The sequence below is a fragment of the Triplophysa rosa genome, linkage group LG20, assembly GCF_024868665.1.
Source record: "Triplophysa rosa linkage group LG20, Trosa_1v2, whole genome shotgun sequence".
In the NCBI taxonomy this organism is placed as follows: domain Eukaryota; kingdom Metazoa; phylum Chordata; class Actinopteri; order Cypriniformes; family Nemacheilidae; genus Triplophysa; species Triplophysa rosa.
Window position 1 is genome coordinate 20,984 of NC_079909.1, and position 19,814 is coordinate 40,797.

The 19,814-nt window shown below is 38.0% G+C and overlaps 1 protein-coding gene across 1 annotated transcript; it reads right to left on the minus strand.

The window, feature by feature from the left end:
* Positions 1-2,004: 2,004 nt before the first annotated feature.
* LOC130571487 (uncharacterized) lies at positions 2,005-15,982 on the minus strand. Its single transcript, XM_057362492.1, has 2 exons — positions 15,877-15,982; positions 2,005-4,901 (listed from the first exon to the last, which is right to left on the minus strand). Exon 2 carries the CDS (start codon positions 4,886-4,888, stop codon positions 3,854-3,856), a length of 1,035 nt encoding a protein of 344 aa, XP_057218475.1. The 5' UTR covers positions 4,889-4,901; positions 15,877-15,982; the 3' UTR covers positions 2,005-3,853.
* Between the last annotated feature and the right edge of the window lie 3,832 nt (positions 15,983-19,814).

The window sequence follows — 19,814 nt, forward strand, 5'->3', positions numbered from 1 at the left end:
ACATCAATTTTAATTCTCAATAATAACTTCTGTGGACGTCTGACAAGAATAATCTGGTTAGTAGTACATTTATTTACATTTACATTTATGCATTTGGCAGACGCAAAAGCGACTTACATTGCATTATCCTATACATTTATACATAGGTATATGCAATCCCCTGGGATCGAACCCACAACCTTGCGTTGTTAACGCAATGCTCTCACTGAGCTACAGGAAAGCTAGTAAATTCAGATGGTAATGTTGTTTGTAGAGTTGTTTAATAAGATCTTGAGAGATTTATGTATTTTTATCTTCAGTTGATTTCATCTACTGTTGTAATTGGATGTCAGTTGTAGTTCTTGTGTTTCTCATTCCTTCAGTGATTGTGTTTGTTAACAGCAGGTGTTCATCATTAATGCTTAATCATCTCTTAATTAATCACTTAATTGCCTCATTATCGTCAACACTACGTCATTGTTACTTTAACACTCTCTGGAGTGGGACCATATACACTCTGAGCAGTGTTGATTTAACCCCATGGCCATTTTACTGTATACTCTTAAACTTTGGACCTTAAGAGCTCTTTAATGCTTTATGAATTACTTTTTTCTTTACTAGGATCTTTTCTGTAATTCCAAGGGGAAAAACCCAGATTTCTAAGAATTTTCTTAGAATCTTGTCACTAGGAGCAACTCTTTGCGCTACGATTTTTCATGAATACGGGCCCTGGTCTTGATGAGATATATAGCTGAGTATCATCTACATAACAGTAGAAGCTAATTCCATGTTTTCTAATAATGTTTCCCAGGGACAGCATGTATATGGAGAATAGCAAGAATCCTAAAACTGATCCCTGAGGTAATCCATAATTTACTTGAGTTAGATTTGATGATTCCCCATTTAAATGGACAAATTGATATCTGTCTGATAAGTAAGATCTGAACCAGTGGTGTCAAACTCAATTCCTGGAGGGCTGCAGCTCTGCACAGTTTAGCTCCAACCAATTCCAACCCACACCTGTTTAGAGGTTTCTAGTAATCCTAAAGACCTTGATTAGATGAATCAGGTGTGTTTGATTACGGTTGGAGCTAAACTGTGCAGAGCTGCGGCCCTCCAGGAATTGAGTTTGACAGGTGTGATCTTAACCATTGTAGTGCCTGTCCCCGAATACCGGTATAATTGTGTAAGCCAGTGGTCACCAACCCTGTTCCTGGAGATCGACCGGCCTGAAGATTTCAGCTTTAACCCCAATCAAACACACCTGAACTATCTAATCAAGGTGTTCAGGTTTGCTTGATAATTACAGACAGGTGTGCTGAAGCAGGGTTGGAGCTGCAGTCTGCAGGACGGTCGATCTCCAGGAACAGGGTTGGTGACCACTGGTCTACAGTATCGAACGCAGCACTAAGGTCAAGCAGGAAAGGAGTGAGATGTTACCTTTATCTGACGCTATAAGCAGGTCTTTTCATTTCATCTGCAAGACGTCTGTTTATCAGATGTTTTCCAGATCTCCAGTTTGTTCCCAGCGCCCCCCGCAGCGATGGTTTTGTTCAGACTCAACTTGATTCTGTTGAGCCCTGCTGCGTTTACATTCGTCTTATGTCATCAAAAATGTGCAAGGCACATGACAGAACACGGATCAATATATTGTGTTTTTATTTATTTGGTGCTTTTATGCGCAGCAGTAAATGACATTTGGATTTACTGTATGCACGTTGCATGCAGACAGCTTTCTGCTGCTAGCAAACAGACTATTTTGAGTGGATTACTATTGACCTGCCTAGTCTCGGGTTCGGCAGGTGCGCACCCGGGTCCGCTTGACAGCTTTCACATTAACGATTTTTCATGCTATTATAACCGTGCCCTGTTCCGAACTAAACTTCAAGTGTGAAAGCCACCTAAGACAAGTGTCAAGCAAAAATCAAATTGAGATTATGAGGATTTATGATGAGTTTAGGATTTATGATACATGCACGGCCATGTTTTGGTAAAGGAACAGAATGGTAATGAAAATCTAACAAATTCAGTTTACAACTTTATTTCACATATTAAATGACACAAAGTGAAATACAGAAAACTATATCATAACACAAATAATGAACATAATGATATCATCCCTGATAACATGCGTACATCTGTGAGATGTCTTTTTGATGTCTGCCTTCGGTTGTTTGCTCATCTGCAAGACGTCTCTGAGACGTGTCATATAGACTTCTAGAAGATGTCTGTAAGATGTTTATGATTTAGAATGGACGTAAAACTACCATTTTTAAGATGTTTATCAGACGTTTTCCAGATCTCCTGATCTTTAGCAAACATCTTATAGACGTAGCAAACAATCATTGAAGCAATGTTAATAATTAATTGCATTGAATTTTGCACCTGCAATTAATGTATAAAAAAGACATTTCAACAAACCACCATTTTTGTGATGAGTGTTTGTTTTAGTTATGACTCTTGACTTTCGTTAAGACAGTTCTCTTTCAATGCTTCTGATGGCAGTTCAATATAAACACTTTGTATTGATAAAGAAAAGACTATATTGAAAATGTTAAGACAAGTGTCAAGCAGTTTGAAATGCTTCATGAATTATATTGAGGTTGAATCTTTCTTTATCCAGGTGAGTATTCTTGTTAAAAAGTGTTAAAGTATTGTGACAAAATAAACACAATCGCGTAATAACAAACATAGACATCAACACTCCTCAATCAATACATCATACAAACCTCAACAATGTTGACAATCATCAAACTAATTCAGATAAACAGATCAACTGCAATGCATGCTGGGAGTCATGAATGAGTTTTGTCCTATGATGTTACCCAGCATGCAATGCTGCATGAAGCTTTCTTTTGTTGATTGTCACCATTGTTGAGTTTCATTGATTCAGTAGTTTTTTAAATATATTTTGTTAATTTCTAATATTACAGTCAAAACACTGTTGTAAACTCACACTGCAGTATAACACCATATTAACGCTTTAATGAAACTCAGAACTACTTTACCAACTTCACAGTAATCACAACACAACGTATGAATCATCATCATCATCATCATTATCATTATCATTATTACCTGCTCCAACTGAATTTTACCTGTACTTGACACAACAAATGTGTTAGAAGACACATGGATGGCCAAAGAAAACCTAACTCCACACTGCAAGAGTCAAGAGCCCAACTAAAGCAAACACTGAGCACAATAATGGTATTTGTTGAAATGTCCACAACTTTTAAAAAATGTGCAGGTGCTAAAGTGATATTGATACAAAGTAATTATAGTTTAACATTAATTCAATGTTTGCTTGCTATCAGGGCATGTACATCTGTAAGATGTCTGCTAAAACATCTAATAAACATCTTAAAAATGGTAGTTTTACATCCATTCTAAATCATAAACATCTTACAGACATCTTCTAGACGTTTATATGACACGTCTCAGAGACGTCTTGCAGATGAGAAAACAACCAAAGGCGGACATCAAATAGACGTCTCACAGATGTATGCATGCTATCAGGGATGCAGATCATTCAGAGCAGAATATTAGATGATACACAAGAGAAACCCCAAACCAAAGTTTTACACAAGTGAAAACAAACTAAACAGATACAGAATTTGTTTTTCATTATTTCTGTGTTCAACACTTGAGTTAGATGACATGAACACAACTCTACACACTGATACACTAAAAAAAAGTATTCTTGATAGTCATGTGTGACTTCAGGATTTTGTATTGAAATCACAGGACAATCATCTATAAACCGTTCTAATGGAAAGTGTTGTGTCTACTGGATCTGAAAATGACTCCCAGCACAAGAACACAATACAGCATCAGCCTAATTTCAGATATGTAAAGAACCTCTTGTGTGTCCTCATGGTTTTGCAGGTGGCAGTGGGACTTCAGCTGGAGGATTCGGCTCATCGTCGATCTTTAAGTCACGACAGAACAGCACCGGTTCATCACCAAGACCCAGCTTGTACTGCCACAGATATACACTCTCATTTGGCTTCAGCTCCAGTGTCAGTTCCTCTTCCACTTCAGTTGCTTCATCCCAGTTTTCCTTCTCAGTGTTCACATTTGATCCTCCATATTCTGCTGAAAAGGTGAACTGGAACTTTGCAATTAATGATGCCATCTCTCCAGATTCCATCGTGGCCGATGCTCCAAACTTCCAGTTGTGTGTGATCTCTTTCATCTTCTCCTTGTTGTATCCCACCTTCTTAATGACTTTATTCCGCCATTTCATTGGTGTATTGCTGTCATTATTTATAGTTTTAATATTCTCCCACCGGCCAAAGGCTGGACCTTGAGTTATGGACAGACCTCCAGGCAGAAAGTTCACAACATCAGGGTGAACAGAATAGGCATGACCATTATCTCTCAAAAGATCGCTGACTTCGTAGTATTCCACTCCCCACTCTGAGACCGGCTTCAGGAAACATAAGAGATTGTTACGACCCCAGTAATACAGACCATTACTGAATTTGAGATGCATCTTGCGTTCTGAATTAATGAGGTTGTCAGGTTGATTCAGATCAATAGCTACTTTTTCAGTTCCCTTTGCTTGGAAGATGATGAGAAAAAGGGAACAGTAGTAGAAGTAGTGATCTCCACCCTGAAAGTCGGGATGCAGGTCTTTAACTTCGGCATTAGCGTCTGTTGACAGATCTGTGACTCTGCGGTACGATTTACCCTTAATGATGTAAAAGTGGCCATCCTTATCAGCAAGATAATGGTCTCCATTTTGGCAGGAGGGATGCAGCTTGAATATAGTGAGGTTTGAACCTCCATGTAAATCAGTTGTCCTCATATAACAGCCCAGATCGGAGCGGATTATATACGTGAAGCTCTTATCTCCACAGAAATCAACACCTTTAATTTTGTTCTTGGGGATAATGTCTCTCATTGTGCCTCTTTACCTGCAACACAGAAGAACACAGACATTCAGTTACCAGATCTGATGAGATATCTTAATTTTTTGCTACTACCAGAGATGGGCAGTATTTCAAATACACAGATTATAAAAGACTGTTTTGTATTTTAAAGGGGTCATATGGTGGAAATACGTGTTTTTTTGTGTCTTTGGTGTGTTATAAGTTGCCCATGCATGTATTAGACGCATAAAATTGCTCAAATTAAAGTGTCGGAAACAAAAGATGTATTCTATCTAAAATTGAATGCGAACCCAGACCTGCCTGAAACGCCTCGTGTAACCACACCCCGGCGAATGTACGTCACTTCGTAACATGATTTTACTAAGACCGCCCAAATCTAAACGCAAGTGAGGTGGGCGTACTTGTAAATCTCATTGTATCGTCACCGCCGCAGCCATGTCACGGAGACGCTGTGTGTTTCGTTGCGAAAAGAAAGACTCTTTGTTTGACCTGCCAAAAGATGAGACAACTAAAAACGAATAATTACATTTTATTTACAACACTGTTCCAGTAAAGTACAATCCAAATGTTCAAGTTTGTGCAGACACGTGCGCAACGTGAAAACAGACAACATAAGTCATAATAATCAGTAATTATGTTCCAACTAGAGGCAACAAATGTGGTGTTTATAATGTCTTTTTATATTTAGTATTTATTTGGGGTTTATTGTCTTTGTTGAGTCACGACGAGACGTGGCGTAACACTGGTTGATCAAGAAGGGCCAAAGCCTCGCGTTATTAATTATTTATACCATTCCCTGCTGTCATGCGAGCTTGTTTCTATCTCACACAAACTCTGTATGATGTATATGGTTGTTTGTTTTTAGTCTTTATAACGTCGTATATAAAAGACAAAACAGTTATAGCTATCAATCCTTTACATCGTGCTCAAGTTGCGCTGGCAAAGTTGATGTATCGGCTTGATCATCTTCATTTTCCGTATCAGATTCGGGCTCCAATTAATATAAGGAAGTTACGATGACATTTTATCACCTGTCTGTCAGTACAATTGCTTGGGAACATGATGTTCCGAATATGGTAAGAGGCGTTACATTTCCGTCACGCGCTTGCAGTATTCCACCAATCACTATGCACCGGTTAACTGACCAATCACAGCACACCTCGCTTTTCAGAGCAATGAGCTTTGTTTAAAATCTGCGCATTTCAGAGAGGCGGGGCAAAGAGGAGATACAAACATGCACGGTACGTGGAAAATACAGCGTTTTTCAACCTTAAATCCTGTATACACATTGCATTACATCTAAAACAAACCATAATATTCCTTTTAGCCGTGTCATATGACCCCTTAACACTACTTCATATTTTTGTTGTTGAAAGTGATTCATTTGGATGTTATTGTGCATAATTCTGATCATTTTTGATAATTCTGATCATTTTTGTTGATTGTTGTATTTGCACATTGCACTTTTGGGCTCTGTTGTACATCCCACTTAAAAGAAGTATTCACAGGAATGATATTACCATAGATGTGTTAATAATCAGACCAATGATTGAGTGTTACAAGTGAATATATGGAGATGATTTAATAATTTAATGATATAATCAGTATACTTAAGCATTTATTGAGTGTTGTTTGAACATATAAGTATATTTTAATCATTTTAACCAAGTATAGAACAGATTTCAGCAATACAAAATTCAGTGATGTCTTTGAGGCCTGTTTGAGGCCTGACCTAGATAAAGTTCAGAAGGTTGAACATGCAGTTCACTTTGTGGCCTGACAACTGGTACCAACAGGAAAACTTATTTTTAAAAACCAAGTAAAGGTCGACATTCCACTATTAGATACAAACCTTGTTGCCTAGAAAATAATAGTGGCAGACGAGAATGATTGGATAATAAAAAATAAAAGGTAAAGGGAATTTCCTGATTGGTTTAGGAAAGCACCTCCTTTCCTAAGTTTCACTATAACTGTAGGCTGGAAAACACTTGGTTTTGAGATGACTTGGGACATCTCACTTTGTTTGGCCTGATCAAATAAAGTTAACTCCTTGACACCTGAACCTTTGTCTGAGAGATTTTTTGAACTTCAAGATCGACTTTTACCACATCAATGTCACCATCATGGTGATTAGTGTTTCCTTGAGTTGGGCTCTTGACTCTTGTGTGTGATCTTATGTGTTCCATGTCTGCTGTTAAATTGTGTTGAACCACACCAGAAAGTGATTATGAAAAGCAAACTTATTGTAGAGTGTGGGAAACTGCTTTAGATACTGATGATGATGAGGAAAATTATGTTCATACATAATACATAAAGCTAGAACCAGTAGAAAGAGTTGTGAATGAGGAAAGAGTGGTGGATCAAAATGCTGGTGGAATAGAGGATGAGGAATTTGCTGTGGCCAATGCCTCCGTAATAGAGATACGGTCTGAGGATGATGGAGAGGAAAGTGATGAGTAATTTCAATGTTTATTTTGTTTCTTTGTTTAGATATTATTCCTGTATACCTATGTATTTATTTTATTCATAACAGCTAGCAAAATGAAAAACGAAAAAAAAACATACGCAAGTGGCAACATTTTTAGAGGTATACTTTTTATTAACACATTTTAACATATCTTTTTTGTTTTGATTTTGGTCTTTTTAAGGACACAGAATTATATTTACTATTGTTTGTAAGACTGTTGGTCTTAAAGTGGCCATTGTGAGATTCTAAGTTTTGCCTGTGTCCTGGTTCACACAATATATTATGCTATGTCCTTTTTATGTGTGTCCCACAGTTGTCTCCATGCATATGCCTATGGTAGAAATGTCACCAAGCATTATGAGTTCAAGTGGCTATGCCTGTATCAGGATGTTCCAGATGGTGAGAACAGGGATGGTGGTGATAAAACCGAGGTGATAAAACCACACGATGCTCCTCTTCTTTTTGCCGGCTGCAGCAGCGTCTGCTTGCTTGCGCTTGGCGCTGCTGAGTCACGTGATAGCGGACTACAAGACACAGCAGGGCAGGGAGGAGCAACGTGTGCAAAACTAGGTTTATGGGAAATAGTTTTTCTTCATTATAGAATTATTAGCTACATTAGTAAATAAATAAAATCAGTAGTAAAAACTAAAAAGTATCGATATTTTTATGTTAGGATCGATCCTTTTCGATACAACCTCAGTATTGGAAGTATCGATACTTCAAGGATCGATCCACCCACCCCTAGTGATAATGAGTGTCAGCTGTGTGTTGCACCGGTCTCGCATCTCTAACGGAGGAGATCGGAAGCATAAAAGGACGAGCGACAGGAGTGTACGACGAGAGAGGAGCAGGCCTGGATGTTATGTTATGTTATGTTATGTTATATGTTATATGTTACGTTACATGTTATGTTATGTTTGTGTGGCTGGCAGTCGGCTGTGAGGGAGCTGCCGGCATTTTACTTTTGTTTTGTGGTTTGTTTATTTTTTATTAAAAGTTGTTGAAGATTCGCTGGTGACCGCCTCCTTCTTCCCATTCCTTGAACTTGTTACAGCATTCATCATGTGTCGCAAATGGAACGCCTACAATCATTGCTGGATTTCGGTTAACAGGTGGTTGGATATTATATACAGTGTATAGATAGAGATGGCGGGGATTTCACAGTACCAGTTTGAGCCTGAATCTGCCGAAGAAACATCCGAAGACGATAGAAGATAATAGATAGACGATAATACATTGAACACTTAAATCAGCCGAGTTCATAGCTAGATAAACAAATTCTAATACCCCAGAAATAACGGTACATGTTAATGTTAGCGTTATATGCATTAGCTAAACACAGACATAAGGCCCAGCTAACAATTTTCGCTTCCCAGTACGTTCCTCAAACGTTATTTTTTGGTTCACAGAACGTTATTTTCTAAGCTTCGTTTTTGGTTCTTCAGGAAAGTTTTCTTTACGATAATAGAACGTTAGTTTCTGGTTCCCATAACGTTCTGGTTCTGTAATTTCCATAATCTAATGTTACTCTTTAACGAAAACACAAGAGTCAAGAGCTCAACTAAACAAACACTGATCACAATAACGGTGGTTTGATGAAATGTCAACATGTTTTCAACATTAATTGCGGGTGCAAAAGTGATATTGATTCAACGCCATTAACATTGACAAATCGGCACATTTGAACATTGATTCAATGGTTGCTTGCTGTCAGGGTTTCTAGTGATTTTGAAGACATTGATGAGCTTGTTCAGGTGTTTGATTAGGGTTGGAGCTAAAATCTGCAGGACACCAGCTCTCCAGGACTGAACCTGGGGACCCCTGCTTTAAAGCAACACTATAGAACATTTGCTCACAGGTTCCCCCATGTGGTTGATAAGCGCAACTGTCTGTTACTAGTATGGTAAATACTGTCGCTGTATAAGCTTCCCCGTGGGCAGCGCAATACACATGAATCAGAATCAGAAGAGCTTTATTGCCAAGTGTGCTTGCAACGGTGAAATGAATCGAACAAACGTTCAATGTTTCCCGCACGTGAGCTGGAACGTCTTTAAAAATAAACTTCAACCACGCATTCCTATGTGACCCTGGACAACAACAAACAGTTTTATGGGTCAATTTTTCGAAATTGAGATTTTTACTTAATCTGAAAGCTGAATAAATAAGCTTTATATTGATATATGAGTTGTTAGAATAGGACAATATCTGACTGAGATACAACCGTTTAAAACTCAGGAATCTGAAAGTCAAAAAAATCTAAATATTGAGAAAATTGCCTTTGAAGTTGTTAATCAGAGGTGCTGTGGCAGACCATCCACTCACAAAAATAAAGTTTTTATATATTTCTGGTAGGAAATTTACAAAATATTTTCATGGAACATGATCTTTACTTAATATCCTAAAGATTTTGGGCATAAAAGAAAAATCAATAATTTTGACCCATACAATGTATTTTTGTCTTTTACTAAAAATGTTCCCGTGCTAAATCAGTGACTGTGTTCTTCCACAACCGGGCACTGCACAATATGTTGCATGTTTGTTGCTTGTGTAACCGGGCTGCTCTTTGCTCATCCCGATTAACCCTCTGCATTGTGTTTCTTTTATTTCTCTGTGTGGGTGAATAAAATAAAGAGCCAAAGACGATTTCAGAAGATTTATCTGAAGTGATAGAAAACATGCAGTTAGCAGTGGTTATGTCTCTACTCTGCCTGCTCCCACACTTCAAAAAATAACTCATTGGACGAACTCAATTTATTCGAGTGCAGGATTTTCATCCAATAAATATGTGTGGCTTCTACTCATAAAAAACAGGCTCATTCAATGAAATTTAATTAAGTGGGACCAACTTCCTTTTATTAAATACACTTTAGATCAAATTCATAACAAATAGACTCATGTAATTAAATATAATTGAGTTGATCCAACTTAAATTTCCCATATAACAAAAGCACCATCATCATGGTGATCAGTGTTTGCTTTGGTTGAGCTCTTGACACTTAAATTACAACGATAAGTTTAAAGCTAACTTTAAAAAAATCTAAAGAGTCAAAGTGCCCAACTAAAACAAACACTGATCATCATAATGGTGACATCAAACCAGTTATTTTCAGTCAAACATGAACAGAAAAAACTCTTCTCAAAAATATAAATAAGTAAAGATGTTAATGGAGTTGTGGCAGTTGTAGTTGTTGTGTTTTATTTTTATGTCAGTTGTAGTTGTTGTGTTTTTTGTCTTTCTGTTCTTGTTGTTTCTGTGTTCATCGGTGATTCTGCTTGTTATCCAGAGGCGGGAAGTCCAGGGGTCAAAGTTTAAAAGTCCTGCCATATTTTTGTTTCACCCATGAACACCCATGAGCAGCTGATTTCACCAGAGGAGGAACCAAGTCATTCCTTTCAAGTCACAAGCAAGTCTCAAGTCACATCCCAAGTCCTCAAAGAGTTAAAGTGAATGAGATAATTAAGTGAGTAATGAAATGATGATTGAGCATTAGTGGTGAACACCTGCTGTTAACAATCAACATCACTGAAGAAAAGAGAAACACAAGAACTACAACTGACTTCAGCCACAGCCTTGCATGACATCAGCTGGGAGAAAGAAAACAACAACAACGCCACCATAATTGTGCTCAGTGTTTGCTTTAGTTGGGCTCTTGAGCCTTTCAGTAAATCAAAGAGATTTGCCTCTAAGCAATTATAATATTGTTTCACAGCAAACATTTGTGCAATACTTAATCAAATCTTAAAGGAGCAGAATAGTTTATGCTTTCCATGAATGAATGTTTCTGGTTTAAATCTCTGGGTTTATTAACTACATTTGGATATTAAAAATAAAACTCCTAAATCAATGCCACAGTAACGCTTCAATATTGAGATAAAACATCCTGATTAGGCTTTTAGACATGAACATTTATCATATGAACCTCAACAGTGGTGACAATAATTAGTCATACTGCATTGCATGATGGGAGTTTATCATGCATTGCAGCATGAAGCATTTTGTTGATTGTCACCACTGTTGAGCTTCATATGCTGTATGTCTAGAAAGTGATAGAGTTCAAATTTTTATATGCGTTACATTGATTTAAAATTCATTCACTGTAACTATTAGAGAAACACTACGCTTGAACACTGTAGTGTCACAGGGTTGACTAAGCAAAACCCATGATTATGAAAAAAATATGGCAGGACTTTCACTCTTTGGCTCCTGGACTTTCCACTTCTGTTGTTATCACTTCATTAACTTCAACATTTAGTGTCACATTTAGCAGCCTGTAGTATGCACACTAAGCAGTGTTGATTTCATCTGGGCTAAGCCATGTGGGGCCTACATGGAACCCGCGGACAAAACCAGCTGAGACCCAGAAGACAGCCCACATCAAACCCATCTGGGCCCCATGTGTCTTTGCTGGACATGAGGAAGATCGACGGCACTGACGCACACATGACGTCACAGACGCGACCGCGACACGCAATGTACTTATAGAAAAATAATTAAAGAAAAATATACAAATAAAACATTTCTTCATTCTTCTCACATTAATAAAATATCAAGATAATAACACAACATTTTAAGTGAAATAAAATAAAAACGAACTACACATAATAGCCGTTATACTTGGTCGCTCTAAATAAAAATAACAGTGAAAGAAGTCCTTACTTTTGCACATATGACACAGGGCTAGCTGCTCTCGAGAGCCCTTCGCTAAAGTGACCGGGTTGCCAGATCTTTACAGAAAAAATAAGCAAATAAAGACAAGACGAAAATAAACCTTAAAATGCAAATTGTTTATATAATTAATAAGACCAAAAAAGCTCATTATTCCCACATAGCAAATTTTTGCGGCCCAAATCCGGCCCACACCTTACTCCCCACACCACCTCATCTGGCCCACATACCGCGTGCAATGATGGCACTTGGGTGGTCCGCTCCTGTTTGGCAAACAGGAGCGGTCCACCCAAGTGCCATCATTCCATGCCATATGTGGGCCAGATGAGGTGGTATGAGGAGTAAGGTGTGGTCCGGATTTGGGCCGCAATGATTTGCTGGTTTGGTTGCCATCTGGGATGTCTTAAAGATATGCAAATCCGACGTTCCCTTACGTTCTTAAGGAGTAGTCTCTTACAGCTCTTCCAAGCATCAACCCAGGGGAGAACAACTGACGCGTGCCTAAAAATCCCCAAGCCATTAACTACCCCCGCCCACTTAAAGGGATTGTACGCTATTCACTACTTCCCATCACATACATTTCATCCTTAAAGTGTGCCCATGCTCAATAGTTTTCAGATGTATATAACCATGCGTATGCCAGAACCTGTGCATAATTCTCTTTATAAATCCCTGACAGAGGAAGACATGTATCCCCACCCTGATATATCCATATATGGAGCTTACAATGCCAAAGTTAACTACGCATAATGTCATATGTATGGAATTCTTTTTGTACCAATAAAGTCCAGCCCACACGTGAGAATGTGAGATGTGGTTGCCAGTAAACTACCGTAAAAATACGGGAACATCCTGTTTTTATTCGTCCAATCAATTCACAGCGGAAAAACATGAGCCACAACCACTCTTCATCATGGAAATATGTCAAAATACTGAAGACGATCACCACTTTTGCTTCACAGGGACTGCAGCATAACACACATGACTTGATGTTTTATTGTTGTTTAAAGTCACCGTTATTGTGATCAGTGTTTGCTTTAGTCAGGCTCAGTTTTTGTAGCAATTAATATAAAATCATAATATAAAGTTATGCGATTCCTTTGTCTGATTTCAGACATTTTTGCTGATGTTTGATTAGAGACTTGTTGGGTTTATGTTACAACAGTCTGAATGAGCTTACATTGGAGATCCACATAAAGTTCAAATGTCTGCATTTAATTTTGAATATCAACAGTGGTGACCAACAAATGAAAAGCTTACTGCCGCAATGCATGTTGGGAGTCATGGATGAGTTTTGTACTTTGATGGTACCCAGAATGCATTGCGTTTATCTAAAGAGGTTTTTTTGGTTGTCACCATTGGTGAGACAAGCAAATTTTTGCGGCCCAAATCCGGCCCACACCTTACTCCCCACACCACCTCATCTGGCCCACATACCGCGTGCAATGATGGCACTTGGGTGGTCCGCTCCTGTTTGGCAAACAGGAGCGGTCCACCCAAGTGCCATCATTCCATGCCATATGTGGGCCAGATGAGGTGGTATGAGGAGTAAGGTGTGGTCCGGATTTGGGCCGCAATGATTTGCTGGTTTGGTTGCCATCTGGGATGTCTTAAAGATATGCAAATCCGACGTTCCCTTACGTTCTTAAGGAGTAGTCTCTTACAGCTCTTCCAAGCATCAACCCAGGGGAGAACAACTGACGCGTGCCTAAAAATCCCCAAGCCATTAACTACCCCCGCCCACTTAAAGGGATTGTACGCTATTCACTACTTCCCATCACATACATTTCATCCTTAAAGTGTGCCCATGCTCAATAGTTTTCAGATGTATATAACCATGCGTATGCCAGAACCTGTGCATAATTCTCTTTATAAATCCCTGACAGAGGAAGACATGTATCCCCACCCTGATATATCCATATATGGAGCTTACAATGCCTAAGTTAACTACGCATAATGTCATATGTATGGAATTCTTTTTGTACCAATAAAGTCCTGCCCACACGTGAGATTGTGAGATGTGGTTGCCAGTAAACTGCCGTAAAAATACGGGAACATCCTGTTTTTATTCGTCCAATCAATTCACAGCGGAAAACATGAGCCACACCCGCTCTTCATCATGGAAATATGTCAAAATACTGAAGACGATCACCACTTTTGCTTCACAGGGACTGCAGCATAACACACATGACTTGATGTTTTATTGTTGTTTAAAGTCACCGTTATTGTGATCAGTGTTTGCTTTAGTCAGGCTCAGTTTTTGTAGCAATTAATATAAAATCATAATATAAAGTTATGCGATTCCTTTGTCTGATTTCAGACATGTTTGCTGATGTTTGATTAGAGACTTGTTGGGTTTATGTTACAACAGTCTGAATGCGCTTACATTGGAGATCCACATAAAGTTCAAATGTCTGCATTTAATTTTGAATCNTCAACAGTGGTGACCAACAAATGAAAAGCTTACTGCCGCAATGCATGTTGGGAGTCATGGATGAGTTTTGTACTTTGATGGTACCCAGAATGCATTGCGTTTATCTAAAGAGGTTTTTTTGGTTGTCACCATTGGTGAGACGAACAGGTTTATTCTTGATGTCTGCTAGTCCATTTTGTAAGTGCACGGTGTGTTGTTAAAGACCTCAAGAATATAGTTTAATTTCATACAGTAACATAAATGAGAATGGCTAAAGCACTTATATCAGTGCTTAAACTCTAAAACTGGCAATGACACTCTCAACAAAAAATGACATTAAATAAATTTTGCTTAACTTTTTTTCCACCGTTTCCAGTTTCAACACATAGTTATAAAAACCAGTAAAAATCTTAACATGAGTAGAAAAGGGTCAAGATCCCAACTAAAGCAAACACTCATCACCATAATGGTGACTCAACAAAAACCATCAACATGTAAACTTGTGTTAATTCTCAATAAGAACTTTTGTAGACATACAACAGAAATAAAGTGACTGTGGTGTCTGTAAGTGAAGGTGCTAATAGTGTTTGTGGACTTGAAAAAAAAACTCCTTGTAAAAACTATGGAATTTCACTGTTCATTTCCCAGAGAATTTTATAGTATTTCTCCATATTTTTACGGTCGTTTTCTGTCAACAGGTTTTTCTGTGAAAACTGCAGAATTTCACTGCTAACATCACAGGCATTTTTTACAGTAATATATTGTCAACACTGTCGCCAGCTAGTTACTGTAGGCGTTTTACAGTAAACTACTGCAATGACTGTTTGAAGATGCGCCATTAAAATGATTTATTAACTCACTGAAGTCACACAGTCTTAAATGAACATCAAGTAAACACAATAAATCTGTCAAGATCTCACCAGAGGAGAATTCAACACAAACATCATTAACACCTTCACTTATTACAAACACCACTCTCACTTTATTTCTGTCATCTGTGTGAGATCTTATTGAGATTTAACTCTAGTTCATTATAGTGCTTTCATTATGTTTTAAGTCACCATTAGGGTGATCAGTGATTGCTTTAGTTGGACTCTTGACTTTCTTTAGTATTGGTTCAATTTTCTTTTCATCAACGCTGGCATAAATGTTAATATTATGGTTATTGGAATGAATTTCATTTCTTCATGACACTTTACCCACATCTGCAAACCGTTCTTGAATAATTATCAACAAAATTGACAACAAGCACATCAAGTGAACATGTGATTCATGCTCTGTTGTTATAAACACGGTATGAGTAATATTTGTGTGTGTTTATTCCCCCAAACATGTTCCATCTGTCATGTATGTGGTCCTAACAAGAATTGTAATAGCTTTGATTTGAACAAATGTGTGTGTGTGTGTGTGTGTGCGTGCGTGCGTGCGTGCGTGTGTGTAAAATTGTACTCACGTGGAGAAGTGTGGATGACAGCAGTGGATCTGATGGACGTCTGGATCAGTCTGACAGAGAGAGACTTGTCTGCTGCTTTAAATACAACTGCACACACACAAAAAACACCCACAAACCTTGAGTTATTGGTAAATGTGCAGATGTTTGTTGTAAAGGGTAGGACTTGGGCATGAGGGCACATGTAGTGGTATGTGTGTACAGTATCTGTGCCAAGCACGTACAACTCCTGTATGAACAGGTTAGATAACCATGCAAGAATGAGTGAAGAATGAATAATATCAGTCATTGTGTTCACACAACTTTCTTTAAAACATAAGACTGCCATGAAACATACAGTTAAGGATTGTAAAATGTTTTGTTACAGTGTATACATACACATGTCCAAACACACATGATGAGTGATCATTCTGAAGATGTTTAGTTCCAACACATCTGAAGCAGCTAGTCAAGGTGTTCAGTGATGCTCGATGAACACAAACAGTGTTAGAGCTTCAGTCTGCAGGACGGCTTGGAGATCCTTCCATTATATGAACAAAATGTTCTTTTTAGAAAGACTTCAGATGTCATTTTTCATATTTGCATATGCATCAGTCTCTGTTACCAAAGTTGAACAGTGAATACTGAAAACACATTGTGGACATTAGTCAAATGAATGTCAATCAAAATAAAAGTTAAGCAAAGATTTCCTCAAACTGTGGCTTCTTCTGTAAACTTGACACACAAAACTTTAGACTGCATGCAAAACATCACACAGTAAATGTACACACACACACCACGCATGCACGCACACGCACGACGCAACACTGTCAGAAAAGAAGGTACAAAACTGTACCTTTTAGGGTACAAGTGGCTGTCACTGGTTCAGGGTACCATTTTGTACCTTTAATTAGAGATACAAAATTGTACCTTATAACTTTGTACCATTTAAGGAACAATTTTGTACCCCAGGGACCAATTCTGCATACTGCAACGAAAGCACAAAATTGTACCTTATTGTATAAAAGGCTCTTCAAGGCAGGGTAGTTTTGATACTTTGAAGCCTCCCCAAAAAATAAAGAAATTGGCTTACAGATATGCAATTTTATTTACAAACTTTTTACAACGAAAATATTTGAAATTATTACATCTCATAACAGGTAGGTCAAAAGACAATCAATTGCTCATTACACATAAAAACTCATCAGACATTACTCAACACACATAATCTGAAATATAATGCAGTCCTTTAAAACAGAACCATTTAAACTGTAGACTCATTAGAAATCATATTAGACAAATATAATAATTGTTTAACTTTTTACAGGCTGTAGTATGTACTGCACATTGAGGTTTAAAGCATATGGCAGTTCTTGTTCAGCATGAATACCTAGTGCTAATAAATAACTTGTCATCAACATTGTAAGCATCTAGTGGCTGGTAATCCACCTCTTCACCTGGTGATAGGACAGTCCATTCATTCTGATATTTCACAGAATATGAATAATAATGACGACAAAAAGATTCAGGAATTAAAAGCTTTCCACACAATAACCAGTTTGTGTCCATGTTAAGAATGTACTTAATCTGAAAAAACAATGGAACATCTTCAGCATGCAGGTGACCGACAGAAAACACATCTTTAACACAATAACTGACATCATTAACCTTTACTTTTGTTACTCACTGAATCTGTTTACCTTCAAAAAGGACATGGCTGTACTTCTTGTTTACACTTATTGAATGCTGTAGAGCCGAAGGTAAAGACTGAAATGGCATGCTCACACAACATTCAGACAGATCACAAACACCAGCATAACACATACAAATACACGATGTCTACATGGATCAAAGACATGAGGGTACAATATAGGAACATCAACGAGGTAACACATGACAGGTGTGCATTAAATGGGAAGTTTGGACTTTAAAGGCAGTCCTGCATGTTCAAAAATTTGTACTGAGACGTTCTCCAAAATTAAGCAGAAGTTTTATTATCAGATGTAAAAAGGAGTAACAAAGCTTTGGGTTGCCAGTAAATCACCACCTCTCCACCACAAGCCAACAACCAAAATATTCAAATACACCCATATTTATAAAGTATGTGACGTCGCTCGTATCTTCTGACTCCTCCTCTGCCTTTTAAGGAGTGCTGCTCCGTTTCCACCAATCATCGTGAAGTCCTTTTCTCTTAGTTCCTGAAAATAAACATTTCAAAACTATATCCTGTGGTCGTCCAGTCTTAGGAATGTTCTCCCCTCCCCCAAGGAGTGGTCTCCTAAAAACAGTTTATTGTGGCCGGACAACACACCAACATTCTTAACATTCTTTTAGTAAAAAGAAAACACTTAATCATCTAATGTTTTTAATTATATAGCGTTGTTTCTTAATCCTATGATTCATTAAAACACATCACAACTCATGATTATACTTAGAACATATGCAGTGGATTGATTCATAACATTTATTTTTCTTTGTGACTCTTTATATGTGTGTGTGTTTATCTAGATAATTTACGACTCCAACCCCCAACTTTCTCTGTTTTCTTTGTTTGCCCAGGAACTTTCCACTGAGTGAAATAGAAAGCACATGACAAAAACACACAGCTTAATGAAACAAATGAAAGAAAACACTTATTGATTATATTGATATTTAAATCATACTTTTATCTAAAAAATATTCCCACAATTCCCTCTCTTGACCTCGAAAGAGGTCACACAAAATCCTAAATCAAATGTATATGATGTGCTACTCCCTTTTGTGTATTCTATCTCTATTCCTCCATATTTCAGTAAGCACTTGTCTGTTGATGTTATTGACCTTCTATGTATAGTTCGCGGTGTGGTGCTATTACCTTCCTTACTTTTTTGTATTCCAAAAATTATCCCTACGATGGTCCCTGCAATTATCCCTAACACACAACAACTTCCAATTTTCCCACAGTTTCATTTTGTTGCTGTTATATTCACCCTCTCTAGTAATATCTTGTTATCTTTACAACATCAACACTTCTTAAAAACTTAATACCTTAAAACCTGTAAGAAAACACTTCTTAAAAATACACTGTTAAACCTGAAAATTGAAAAACATTGAAAAACACTCAAAATCACACAATAATGAAAACTTGATTATAAGGAATAAATGGTTATTTGTATGTCCACGTCCGTGAACACTTCACTCAGAATCTTTTGTACTTTCTTGAAGTCTAGTTTATCTAGACCACACCCTAGCCGGGGTACTGAGACTGTTTTTACTCTGTTATCCACACACCAATCTCTCATGTGTTTTAGGCTCTCTGTGAAACAGTCATATGTTGGTAAATCAGTACATTGTTCTTTAGTTATTAAGTGAAAAATGATTCTGCCGTCTTCTTCTGTAGTCACTGCACATTCACCTGGTTGTTTATTTTGATCAATTACTTTCTGTGTACCGTATCGTTGTTTGAACTGTTTAGCTATACCTGCTCCGTATGCACAGTCAGCACTTACACAGTGAGCCAATGGTTCTGTGTGTGGACTTGTGAAAATGTCACCTGTTTTGTGTATAATTTGGAGCTGTTGGTGTTGTTCAATAGCAATTTCAGTGTCTGTGTTACCGTTCCCACTCTGTGTATCCTCCCTCTCTTGGACCTGAGTCCTCAGGTCCAAACCAGTGTCAGCAAGAGACCTAGAAGGGGGGTCACAAGCTACACAGGATGTTAAATGGAACCAAGTGTCTCCTTTGCCTTGGAGTTGCACACAATGTGAGGTGCGAGCTGTCACACGTATAGGTTGAGACCACCGTGGTTCATTCCAGTTTCTGCGGAATTTTCTGATCCTGACCCAGTCTGTTGTGACTGGTGATGGCAGTTCCTCGGGTTGCGCTGGTACAGGAGTCACCTGATGGGAAAAGGTTCGAATCAGAGCTGTTAGTTTATCAAAATACACAGTATGTGACAATGGCTGCACTGTGTCCTCTCTCAA

Coding starts and splice junctions, on each gene's coding strand:
- LOC130571487 (XM_057362492.1), bottom strand. CDS start 4,888: ATGAGAGACATTATCCCCAAGAACAAAATTAAAGGTGTTGATTTCTGT.